Source organism: Mytilus edulis, chromosome 3, assembly GCF_963676685.1.
Source record: "Mytilus edulis chromosome 3, xbMytEdul2.2, whole genome shotgun sequence".
Taxonomy (NCBI): domain Eukaryota; kingdom Metazoa; phylum Mollusca; class Bivalvia; order Mytilida; family Mytilidae; genus Mytilus; species Mytilus edulis.
The window spans coordinates 50,402,615-50,416,853 of record NC_092346.1 but is presented as its reverse complement, the minus strand read 5'-3'; the positions used below and the strand labels follow the sequence as shown (position 1 = coordinate 50,416,853).

General features: G+C 32.3%; 1 protein-coding gene across 16 annotated transcripts in view; it reads right to left on the bottom strand.

Moving 5' to 3' along the window:
* LOC139516714 (uncharacterized) overlaps positions 1 to 9,253 on the bottom strand; it is a 40,737-nt gene extending 31,484 nt beyond the window's left edge. For 2 of the 16 annotated variants that reach the window (XR_011663005.1, XM_071306973.1), the window contains exons 1-2: positions 7,327 to 7,902; positions 1,250 to 1,364 (exon numbers count right to left, since the gene is read on the bottom strand). Coding sequence is in view for 6 of the 16 variants with exons in the window: in XM_071306973.1 (XP_071163074.1) it covers positions 1,250 to 1,364; positions 7,327 to 7,611 (400 nt within the window). In the remaining 10 variants the exon portion in view is untranslated. Of the gene's footprint in view, positions 1 to 1,249; positions 1,365 to 1,589; positions 1,801 to 4,976; positions 5,052 to 7,326 lie in introns of those variants that run through there. The other 14 variants (XR_011663003.1, XR_011663004.1, XR_011663002.1 and 11 more) reach the window with 14 other exon arrangements.
* Between the last annotated feature and the right edge of the window lie 4,986 nt (positions 9,254 to 14,239).

Genomic DNA, 14,239 nt, shown 5'->3' with positions numbered 1-14,239 from the left:
TATTTCTGTAACCTGATAAAATAGGAGCAAATATTTATTAGTGAACTAGTTTAAAAATATTATTGAAGAGATACATGTCAGTTTTTTTACACTATAGAACTTGATATTTATATACATAATAATGTATTTTAATGGGTCTAAACTATGTGTATGACACTATTATGTGTGCTTTTTCATTGCTGAGTGGCACATAATAGATCATCTGTATTTACATATTTGAACCATTAATTTTCTGGAGAAACTTTTATGGATGTTTCCGAGAAAAAAATGCATTAAAAATCATTCTGAAGAATACAACTGACAACTAAAGAAAAATGCTTGGCTTATATTCAGAAAACGAATATAAAGGAAGCATTCATAATTATTTTGACTTCCTTATACCCTGTCTCATATTGTTTAAAAGAAAGGATTGAAAACTATTGTTATTATTGTAAAGAACAAAGAGGTGAAAGTTTAGTTGTCATGATTTGAAAAGAAACAAAGGGGTGAAAATTCAGTCATAATTTGAAAAGAAACGAACACCTGAATAGGACAAGAAGTACAACTTGAATTAATAAGCTTGTCTTCAAACTAATGTGTTTTTTTAGTTATAATAACTTTCTTATTGCAAAAGTCATAAGTATCATTGTCTTAATAGATACTTGGGTAGCTTATTTTTATTAGTACATATACTACATGAATTTTACTACGAACACAAAAATTATTAACACCTGCACTAATCTAATTCTTTCCTTCAATATCTATACCCCAAAGTTTAATTTGCAGTTTGGTTGCAAATACTGTCACTGCTTTTTTTATATAGATGATAAGATATTGAATAAAAGATATCAATCCCTTGACTTCAAGTGCAGAAAGGAAAGTTCACGGTCACAGTGAAAGAAATTAAATAAGACTTTTTTATTGATTAATTTAAGGGTAATATCTAGAACTTACAAATAGCCTAAATGAAAGTTATGTGTTTTCAATGTACCATTCAGACATTGAAACTGATGTTTGAATGTGGATATTAGGGCTTTTTAATATTTGCATGTGGAAAGGGGTAAATTTATAAATAACATCATCACAAAGCAATCCAATTGTTCTGACAGTTAGCTACGGCTTCAGGTAGTTATCAAAACTTTTTCAACTTACTGGCTATTTTAAACCATGTAGAACTATTCAAACCAGATCAAATGTACTCTGACATTTTATTATTTCTATCCAGACCAAATGAGATCTGATAATCTATATTTAGATAACCAGTACTTACAAACTCCCTCTGTTAGAATCACAAGGGTAGTCCCATCTCCAATACTTTTACGTAAATCCCCAATCACTGGCAAATGTTTCTCTTTCAGAATACCATTCACCCACGTCGTATGCTCCTACAAAGAAATTCACTCCTTTTTAATAAAAGATATAACAAAGTCATCTGTTCACATATTTTCACAATATAAAGGTATAAGGTATTATAAATCCATGCTACACTCCTATCATATTGGTATGTAAAAATCACCTTTGAATTTAAAATCTTTCTAAATTCTCTCCATTTACAGGTAAAACGATAATGACACCTGCATGTTCCAACGCGACCTGAATGATCAATTTACCTGTATAGTGTACAAAGATGAGTCTACCCAAAATCAACTTCAAAAGTATCTATAGTCAAAAACAGAGCCTTGTTTTACCAAAGGATCAGCTTTTCAATAACTATTGTTTAAATTCTTCAGGGTGATTATAAGTACGGGACTAGAAGGATTTATTGAAAGAAGTCGTACAAGTTATTAAGCGTGCCTACTAATCTCTTCAACAGTATACAAAAGAGGGTTTTAAATAGTGCATGTAAATAGTATTTTCACATAACAGTATAAAAATACTACCTTATACTCACCAGATAATTAAGGGCAATAAACACATGAGAAGTATAAGGTTGTTGTGTAATATAATACACGTCTCAATTAAGGTTTTTTTTGGTAAAGAAGATATTACAACTTTTAAACTAAAGTTTGCTATTTCTTGTATAATTTTTGTTGTTGACATTGACTTGAAAATTCAAAACAGTGTAATGTTATACACATTTCAATTATGATTTTTTATTTATAAAAAAAGATTTTAAAATTTTAAAAAATCAACGTTTTAAAAACAAAAACATCTAAAGTTTAAAAATTCTGATATAATTTTTGTTGTTGATATTATTTTTTTTCTAAATCAAAACAAAACCCTGTAAAATGTATAGCCTAGTTTGAACCCTACTAAATGAAAATGCTTTAAAACATTGTCAAATACTTCAAGAACAAAAATCAATAATTTGGTGGTTTAAAAGTACCGCAATCTCATACACCAGGAAAGTTCTGAAGTAATTAAACTTTGATTTCCTATGTAATCTTGTTACCGTCTTTAAAGCTATCATGGATATTCCATTGCAGAGTTGAGATGATATAATTTATCCATATCACATCATATTTGGTGTTTTTCCTAAATGGATTTGTTATAAAACTACATGTAAGCCTTTAAATTTCTGAGTTGAATTGTTTCAAATTTTCCATGTCAGGGTGTTTATAGCCAATTATACTGCATGGGTTGTTCTCATTGTTGAAGGCCGTACTTACTTCATTTGAACTTTGGTAGATAGTTTTGTCATTGGCAATCAAACTATATCTCCATATTTTTCTATCAAAGAAAGTGATAGTTTGGGAACATATCTAGAAAGCTGACCATTTCTAAAGTAGACAACACAGCATTTTTTCTTTTTGTGGTGTATCAAAATATCTAATAAACTTTCTGAATCTGTTCAGAAGAAATTCCAAATAAGCTCTACCATTATAGTTGTGGACAAGACTGATCAAACAAATCCTAGCTTAGTACAGATGATCTGAAGCAGTCAAAGGCAAATTATTCATGAAGAAGGGTCTGTTACACATCAATTCAGTGTTAACCACAGATTTATAAGGTTAAGGCCAACAGATAACAAATATTTGCAACATTTGATGTTGTTCAGATTGTAAACTTGTTACAATGTACCATAATACAAAAAACAATACTTGGAGTCTTTTTGCTTTCATATAAATAATACTTTTATTCTGTAAAAGAATTGTGATTATTTTATAAACCTAATACATGTACTTCTATTTCCACTAATTTATTACAATGGCTTTTACAAATTTCTTGTAACGAAAAAATGTTATGAATCTTAAATGGGCAATGCAAAATCAGATAATTTTGTTTCCCACAGTATACACTTGTATGTATCATTTTAAACTGTTCTTTGTTATTTTGAAGTAAAATTGTTGCCAGCAAGTCATTAACTATAAACAGAAAAAGGGGATTTAACAGAGGTTTATTTGTCCAATATTGGTCATATGGTTTCGTGTCAACATTCATTTTGAGTCATTTATCTTGCATCAAGAAAATCCCTTAACCATTCAAATGTCATCATTATGTTTTAACAACAATATAAACACCCAATATTATTCAAACATTAAGCTTTAACAGTATTGTATTATTGGTCTTTTATCTAAGTATATATAACACCTGTATTTTCAGGTATAATTTCTGTAATCTGAAATATTTATCACCAGGACAAACAGCTCTGTCAGATTTGTTAAAGAATTACATTGTTATGCTGATATTTAGAGTAATTATAAATATAAATATACATGTATATACATAGCATGATATGTATAATGATCTTCGATTACTAAGAATTTACTTTTTTAACCTTTAGGAATTTACTTTTTTAGTTTAAAATTTCTATGTTGTGTCTTGTGTACTATTTTTTGTCTGTTTGTCTTTTTTAGCCATGGCTTTGCTAGTTTATTTTCAATCTATGAGTTTGAATGTCCCTCTGGTATCTTTCACCACTCTTTTTTTAAGCATGCGAGTTATTAGTCCGAGATTACTCACAGCCCCAGCTTGTCTGGCAAAACAGCCATTGAACGTCAGAGTAATCTCGGACTATAGTGAGTTATTTTAGAAATGGGACTTTAAAAAGAAGAATATCATAGAGTATGGGCCAAATGGAGGAAAAGAAATAAGAACTGCTCCACTAGCATAGGTGGATCCAGCCGGGGTGGTCTAAGGAATCACTGAAGCATGACTATAGCCCTGTCTTCCTTATACCAGTTAAGGTTCATGTGGACCCTATGACTAAAATGGCCATATTTTCACCTCAAAATTTACTCTGAGTACAGACAAACCTGCGCATCTGTAAAAAATTTCAGGCATAGCATGCCCTAGATAAATAAATTTCAAATATGTTTTATGTTTCAGAAAAATAAAAACTTACCAGGATTTTGCCGTGCACTTTTTTTCATTCCTCCAGAAGGTGCCAAAATAAACTAAGTTGGGAAACAGGTTTGAGAACTTCCCAACAGGTAATAATTGAAGTGAGCTGTATTGCTTGACATGGACATGAGATGGACAATAGCTACCTGACAATAATTGGTTATTTAAACTGTGTACCTCAGTGGACCATATCAAGGTTAACTCAACTGTTTGTTGATTTTATCATCTTTTGCAGGGACGAAAAAAAGTGTACGGCAAAATCCAGTTGAGTTAAGAATTTTCTAAATCATACAATGCATTTGAATTCTATTTATCTAGGGCATGCCATGCCTTAAAACTTTTCAAGATGCACAGGTTTGCCTGTACTCAGAGTAAATTTTGAGGTGAAAATACGGCCATTTTAGCAATAGGGTCCACATGAACCTTAACACCCCCCACCACCCCAATCTCCCTTTTATGAAAAGTTCTTGATCTGGTGGTCCACCACTGACTAGCCACTACTGTTAAAACGTTCTACATCTAGACAGAAGTGCTTTAAACAATGATTACACTTTGTCTAGATAATAAATTAAAAAAAAAAAAACTCCCCCTATTTTCATTTTTTTCAATTTTATAGGATTGTCATTTACACTTAGATATTATATCTTTAGTAACAGACTAATGATAAGATATGTTTTCTTCTCACGAACAGCGATGACAGAAATTATTCTCACTCGTTGTGCTTGATCCTCTGTTCATCTTGCACAAGTTTGCAGACAAAATTGTAAACAAGGGAAAATATGAAGGGGAAGTAATTTGGACGTTGGCAGTGTTATGGCGGGAAATGTTACCACCACTGTATTATTATATATGGCTCTAGTAGACTGATTATACTTTCGTTATTTTTTTTTTAATTTGTCTACAGTAGACTACCTAAAGTTATATTTAGTCAAGTAATAAATATTTAAAATACTAAATGATACCATTAATTTAAGACCTAGCATGTAGTCACTATAAAAGCTTGCTCGAATCATAAATCATTTACAAAATCTTATAAGGCTTATAATCATGATAATCAAATGCGAGATACCTTCTACTTTGAAATATTGATAATAATACTAGAATTAACTACTTGCTCCCTAATGTTTTTGAGTTACTTGACTTAAATTAAAAGGCATTTAATATCTTTCGATTTCGATTGATCTATGTGTTTTTATTTAAATGATTATAAAACAAGAATGTGTCCTCAGTACACGAATGCCCCACTCGCACTATCATTTTCCATGTTCAGTGGACCGTGAAATTGGGGTAAAAACTCTTATTTGGCATTAAAATTAGAAAGATCATATCATAGGGGACATGTGTACTAAGTTTGAAGTCGATTGGACTTAAACTTCATCAAAAACTACCTTGACCAAAAACTTTAACCTGAAGCGGGACAGACGGACGGACGAACGAACGGACGGACGGACGGACGGACGGACGCACAGACCAGAAAACATAATGCCCCTCTACTATCGTAGGTGGGGCATAAAAATCAAAACTTGAAAACTGAAAAAGTGACTAGACTGAGGTTTCCTATTTATATGCTACAACCATCAAATAATGTGTTATATCAAGCTTTTTCGTTGTTTTCTTATATATATATATACTGACAAGCTGAAAAGTTGTTTACTCGTGCATACTCGAGCTTTATCGTTGTTGCCTAACATATATATATGTGCAAATTTCAGCTTTTTTTGTTGATTTCCCATGAATATGTTATGACGTTGTCGTGTGAAGCAGTTGTATTTTTAAAGTCTTTAATATTTAATTTGAGAAATATATTATAACAGACATAAAATGCATATCTTCTTTTTCTTTTTCGTGCATTTTACAAAATAAAATTTGTAAATATTGGCGGACTAGATCAATGTGCAATTTTAAGGATTACTTATAGACACCACCATCCATCCATCCATCCTTCTCGCTTTTATATCATTTGTTGGTTATTGAATAATGAGTCGAACATAGGAGAGTCTCTACAGACACACTTGATTGCATGTATTTCCATTATATGCTTTCCGGCTGTGTTCCGCTCTTTGGTCGAGTTGTTGTCTCGTTGACACTGACTTTCCCCATTTCCATTTTCCATTTTATTTTGAAATTCAAAAGAAGAAATTCCTTTACGGAACTTAGTATACACGTAATCAAGGGTGAGTGTACACTGCTAGATAATCGAAATAAATGTTTGTTATCGAACCAGATAATATGCCGATTACCTTATAATCTGGCAGTGCAATGTGTGCCAATTGTAGATATTAACCTCAATATTGACTCTGAACAAGGGTGGTGAATTGACTTTTTGAAACCCTTTTAATAAGGGTAACCATATGGAATGTGGATTGTTTTCAGTCTTTTGTTTCAGTTCACTAGTCTCTTCCTTGGCCTCGAATTGTGAATATCTTTAAAAGTAATACGATACTTAAACCTGTCAACGCCTTATCTTTATTATCTATTTGATATTTTAAGTATTCATTAAATATTCTTTGTTTATCTCCGATTAGTTAACGGGGAAATGCACGACCAATTTTCGACGAACTATCTTACTAACTTCGCTAAAAACGGTCTTGTTTTTTGCTCCTTTTTCTGGTAGTGAATCACATATCAGTTTCTCTAAAGACTTGTTTTACATCACATAAAAACCTTGCCAGTTACGAAGCTCGTTTCATTTACATTCTTTCTCCGCTTTATCATTTTCAGTTTTACTCCCAAGTTTACATGTAGTCAGGAACCAAGCGGAACATCCCTTTTCACAAAGAAGCAAGACAGATTTTATCTTTTATAATTTTTACTTGACATGCACTTGAACCTATTTGAAAAAACAAACAAAACCGAGACAAAAAAAATACAATTCATTGGTCTTGTCAACCTGGGACCTCAGAGCCTGTGACTATAATACTAACATTAGTACAATAGTCCCAGGATCAACTGATCACGAAACTGTGGTACATTATTGCAAAATAAGTAAATAATAGAATACAAACTAAATTGAATTTTACTTTTTCATTATCAGCATTATAGAAATTGAAAAATTAACCGTACCTCGCATTGTCTCAACGCCCATTCTCCTCCGACAGTTTGCCTAACAGGCGTACGATTGTACCTTAATCTTGGAGCACGAACGCTTTTTGGAGCCTTATTAACAGTTCTGAAAACTTTCCATGTTGGAGAAGAGACTTCAGCCGCAGCAGCTAGCTCCTGGTGGATATCATGATTTACGTTTCCATTTTGCACTGGTCGCGGCGGAACAAAAGGCTTCGGTGACAATAGTTCTATAGGCCTACTGGATCTTGCACGTCCAGATAGCTTTTTTATAATGCTAGGCATATCACTTTACAATTCCTCCTTCATATTTGAATTTCGAAGCTAGTTGTGTGCAATTATATCACTTAAATAGTCATTTATTGCATACATTCACATGATTTATTGCACATTTGTTTACCACATTTTTTGTAATGAGAAGTAATATATCTATAACATTCCATTTTCTTTGTCATGTAAATTCACATCATTGACTTTTATTCACTAAAGAATTGCAATCCACATCATCTAGAACTTTAATTGTATTAATTAAAAGCAAACCACTTAAACCAAGATTTTCCACCACAAAATGCTATTAAGCTAAGATTAGCTATTAAATATTTTAATCCATTTCTGTAAATGTGTCAATCTGTTTTGATCGATGGCACGTACAGGTAGTACGCATACAATCCTAGATCTCTAACCAAATAGCAGTGGCATAGCTATATATTAAATTTAATAAACAAATTATGGCAAACAATTCTTAACAAAGAATGTAAATATTATCCTATTTATCGTTGAAATCACCCCGACCGTTAATCCTTCAATAGATAGGTATGTAAGTCAGGTCGGTATAGTAAATATAGTCAACGGTATAATATGGCTACACTTCAGTTCGTACGACACAACAATATAACTTGTTTCAGTTTAAATTACAAGTTGATAAATCATATTACTTTTATTGTATAATATTCTCATTTCAAAACCACATTTCCTTGAAGACTTTGACTTTCCTCTTTTTTGTATTGTTGTAAACCATGTATATCCTATTGTGAGATAATTGAAACCCACGTTTTATTACTTGAATTTATGATCTGTTTGTAAATTACAACGTTAAAAAGAAATAGTCATCTCCAAATGTCTTTTATTTCAACACTTAATTGTACCCCAGGTTACAACGAATATTTGTTTTTCTTCATCCGATTGCAAAGAACACATGTGCACATTCTGCTGTTGCATATAGAAACACTCAGAAACAAACATGTTCTGCTTCCTATATTAATATGTGCATGATTTGAATTCAAACGCATCATCTCGCTTTTCCGCCATTGATTTTAAATACAGGTGCTTCGGTGAAACACGCAAATGATTCTATAGATTGTTCCTTCAATCAAATATTCAATTGATAATAAGCGGAATCACAAACAGGTTAGTTCATCATACCAAAGCTTAAATACCTTGACCAACTTAGTACCGCTGTGTTCTACAAAGACGAAGCCACAATAACGTATTTTTTTTATAAAGAAATGAACGTATACCCGATATTCATCTAAAAGGTGTTATAATACAGGTAATATTGATCCGGAGGACTCTATTACAGCGGTTGAAGAGATTTTTTTTAGATATCGACATTTCTGACAGATTTTTTAAAAATAAATTCAATAATAATTGAAATACTTTATAATCGAAATGAAGATAAACAGGGACTGTTTAAAGGGATGTTTAGAATTGACTACAGATCACTACAGCGCGCAAACAATTTAGAAAAAGAAACAAACAAAAACAATCTTAAATCCGTTAATAATTCCTTTCCTTGAGTTTTAGAAAAGGGAATCGAACTTGAAATTCTGCATTTCGTGCACACAATTAATCTAGAATAGCAACCGTTGATTGCCAACTTCCTGGAAACAATTGAAAACATTAAGATGAAACGATAAATACTTCGATTGAAAGTTGAAGACATAGTAGAAATGCACACGATTCTCTGTTTTAATTATCTTTACCAGAGAATTATTAGAACAACAGACATAACAAAACTTTACATCATGCATGTTACATATCTTATATAAACGGTTTTGCACATCTCATGATTATAAATATAGATCTTGATTACAGACTATGATATCGAAGCAAGCGACCTATCATCACTACTAATATGAGGAGTGGTGTTGAACGATTTTTTTCAAAACAATTTCGCTAATAAATAAAAGAAGAAACGCTGCCAATATAAGCAATATCTACTTCAAGAAACCTTTAAAAAAAATTCGTTGTGAAAAGATAAACATGCACAGTTTAATTTTAACAGTTACGCATCCCAAATTTAATCACAGACTGGTTTTACAAAACATTGAACCATTATTACCTTGAATCAAAACCTCTTGTGTGATCTTGTTTATCAGTTAAAATATAATGTAATACCATCATCCAGGAAAAAAATCAAATTGAAGACGAACATCTTTGTAGACTGCACTAGAATTGGACGAAATGTTGGCCACTAAAGCAGAACACTTTGTTTGGTATCTTTGATAACTGTGTATACATCCATTGGGTCGAAACCACTGCTGGTGGAGGTTTCCTCTCCGAGAGTGTCACCATTACAGTAGTCAGCATTTCTGTGTGGACATGAATTATCATTGATATTGTTATACATTTGTTATCATAAATTGATTGTTTGCAAAACTTTTAATATTTCGAAGTACCGAATCAAGGATGTGTAACATATTTTTATATTAAATACGTTTTGGTTTTTTAAGTATGACTACTTTGACTAGTCCTTCATGCTCTTGTAAGAAAGTCATCTGTGAATGAGATTTTTCCAACAACTATCTAAAACAGGTTGTCTCATTTATTTGAATATATTTGAATGAAAGTACATTTTAGAGTAAAGAAATTATGATGTTGTAATTTTCTAGTTTTGAGGAAAAAATGTATATTCATTTATTTTATACCAATTTTCCGATATGAGATAATGATGGCATTTAGTGTTCATGTTTAATCCAATGATTTGTCGTTATCAACTCATCAATATGTTCATTTTGATTATTAAAATTTTCGGTACAGTCTTTGTTCTTGTCCCTGTAAACCTGAAGTCAATACAAAATCTAAAACAAATCTCAAATTTGGTTACCTGTATTAAAAAAGAGGGACGAAAGATACCAAAGGGACAGTCAAACTCATAAATCTAAAACAAACTGACAACGTCATGGCTAAAAATGAAAAAGACAAACAAACAACAGCACACACGACACAACATAGAAAACTAAAGAATAAACAACACGAACCCCACCAAAAAACTAGGGATGATCTCAGGTGCTCCGGAAGGGTAAGCAGATCCTGCTCCACATGCGGCACCCGTCGTGTATTATAATTAAAAGTTAGTAAAAGAGGGACATTCAGACTCATACATAGAAAATAAACTGACAACGTCATGGCTAAAAAAGATAAAGACAAACAGACAAATAATAAAACTAAAGACAAAGCAACACGAAATTAAATCCAACAAAGAGACGGATCGGAGGGGTCCTTATCCCGAAATCCCGTGCTTAAAAACATGAACACCCGATGTCCTGAATATAAAGAAATTTAAATCCCGGCATCCCTAAATTAAAAAAAAAAAAGGATCAATCCCGAAATCGATCGCATTTTTGGGCAGGGAACAAGATTGCAAGTACGACATACTGAACATATCCGATATCATCTGTGAAACGGATCTTCCATAATGGTCAACCAACTCATGATGATGTTCGTAAAATTTACGAAGGGATAATTTCAACTTCACCATTTGGAAGTCTGGGTTTAATAGCTTGCTTGTGAGCAGCAACCCTCTATCTAGGAAATCAGGATAAGAAATAAAAGCCTGGGAATATCGTATTGGAAGATATTTATGTACCATATGTAGATGCTACTGGAATCGATGTTGCTACATAGAAATGGAGAGTTCACAATTGAGAAGCTGAAATCATATTTTTGTTGTACAGTTTTTACAACCGACCCTCAATGTCAATTTCTAGATGTAAGTCAAGACAGATTTAACTGTATCTGTTGTATCCTTTATCTGTAGTTCGATGGGATAGCTGCGTTCAACATAGTCACCAAATTTTGAATTATTTAGCGGAAAGTAAAGTTTAGGGATATTGCTTACTTCTTTTCCTTCTTTCTAAGAAATTAAACTCATAAGAATAATGGAACAAGTCGCAAGAAGAGGGCACAATTGTTCCCATGGGAATGCCGATAGTTTGTTGAAAAACACGTCCTCCAATCGTAACATATATGGTTTCAAACAAGAACTCAAGCATCTTGATAATGTCAGTTTTTGAAAAATATGCAGAGTGATTCTTTTCAAAGTAGGATTTATCCCTCCCTAAGACAAGATACTTGTACCTACGTTGGTCATTCTTTTTTTATGAAATTAGTTATCAAAAAGTACCAGGATTATAATTTTATACGCCAGACGCGCGTTTCGTCTACATAAGACTCATCAAAATAGTTAAAAAGCCAAACAAATACAAAGTTGAAGAGCATTGAGGACCCAAAATTCCAAAAAGTTGTGCCAAATACGGCTAAGGTAATCTACTCCTGGGGTAAGAAAATCCTTAGTTTTTCGAAAAATTCAAAGTTTTGTAAACAGAAAATTTATAAAATGACCATATAATTGATATTCATGACAACACCGAAGTGCTGACTACTGGGCTGGTGATACCCTCGGGGACGAAACGTCCACCAGCAGTGGCATCGACCCAGTGGTGTAAATAGTTATCAAAAAGTACCAGGATTATAATTGTATACGCCAGACACGAACTCTTTCAATTTGTCCTTTAGTCCTCTAAAAATTTTTGGATTTTTTTTAGTATCCACATCTGATTCAAGCCACTTCTAGAATAGGCAGTTTCATAACAACTTTGAAGCCCGGCTTTGACTGCTTATAAAATTGATGTTAATAATTTAGAAAGAGGTTTCGTGAAACTCTTGGAAGACCCAGCAATATAATGTTGTTTGTAAGAACACTTATGTAGTTTAGGTATCCAATACAGTGATGGAAGATCCAGTTCTTCATCTTTGGTTGAAATTCCAAAGGAGCATAGAAGAGACCTATGATTATCCAGAATTTCCTCTTTCGTAAGTATCATTGGGGGTATATGTTGAGTTTCCAAGTAAATTGTCAATACCTAATTCATTTATCAAGCAGTTTATGTAATGAGATTTACACACAAAAACGATGTTGTTTGGTGCATTATCTGCGGGGACAACAACATATTTGTTTTAGAGGTGGGACAAGTGTTTTGCAATTTTTGTCTCTTATCAAGATTGACGTAGCATAGATATTGGTAGACCAATCAAGTTTCTTAATTCTTATTTGTATAAAGGACCTCACATCATTGATCCATTCAGAAAGAGTATTAAATTATATCAAGAGTTTCATGCTCCTAACTAATCAATCCTTGTCATATTTTATGCTGACTGAGCATAATTTATGATAAGAAATAACATGAACAGTCTTTTCAAATAACACTTAAGAATCAAACTGATACACTTTTATTTAGAAAATGATATAAATGTTAAATATCTACTATTAATATCCTTTAATATGACAAATATAGGAGTATTACAATACCTGTATTCGATGAACACAATGGGTTCTGGTCAATACTGTGAAATTTTATGCTACTGTCGTACAAGCTAGTGGGAACTTAAGTTAGCTATTAAACCTAGTTCAATTAATTATTTTCTACTCAATAATGTGGTCATTTTTAAAAATTTCCTGTTTACAAATTTTAAAATTTTCGAAAAACTAAGGATTTTCTTATCCCAGGCATAGATTACCTTAGCCGTATTTGGCACAACTTTTTGGAATTTTGGATCTTCATTGCTCTTCAACTTTGTACTTGTTAAGTTGTTTGGCTTTTTAAATATTTTGATATGAGCGTCACTGATGAGTCTTATGTGGACGAAACGCGATTCTTGCGTACTTGTACTAAATTATAATCCTGGTACCTTTGATAACTATTCCATAGTTTCTGAGAGCAATCTATTGAAAATATTTGTACAACACAAGATTGGGCAGACAATGTGCAGTAATATAGTCCAAGTTTCTTCAATAGGATACTAGTATAACAAGTTGTCTTTGGCCATCTTTCCTTTGGAATAGAAAAGCCTCAGTATTTCAAAATGATTAACATTTTGCGATGAGTAAATTTACAAAAATGACCACATCGATATTTTTATGGCTTGGTTCATAAAAGCCTCTGTGACGAAATATCCAACAGCAGTACCATCGATCCAGTGGTTACAAAATCTCATCACAGATATTGGGCTTATAATTAAGCACGCTAGATGTGTGTTTAGAATACCAAAATAATTCATTAGAGGCCTTGATACTTAAACAGTTTAAAAACCAAACCATTCAATTTCAAAGCTGAAATGTTTTGAAAAAACTACCTGAGTGTACACACTGAAATGTCTTGTCTACTTTACACATTTCTGTTTAAAATCTAGAATGTGAAGGTTTCAAAGATTACATAAATCTTACATTATCAACAATCCATATAAATAAAGTCATGGTTTTGTGTAGATGAAACCTGCAACACAATGTACAACTCATGCAACAATCAAGTAAGCCTATTGCCTTTAGCATTTTGAGAAACAAATCTAGTCACTAAAGTGAATATTTACCAATAAACAATAAAAATGAGGTCTAAATGAGACTCTACAATGTAAATAAAGCTTACTCACTTATATGCCAATGAAATGAGGTCGTGGTCACGCTAACCATGTTAGACAGACATGTAGATCTGGCAAGGCATACCAAATATAGTAATCCTATTGATAATTCATGATAAGTGAGTTTTTCACAAGACAAACAATAACAAAAACTTATTTGTCTAGCAGTTGCTGAACAAGGAAAATGATGCCAAAAAACAATTGACATATGATAGGC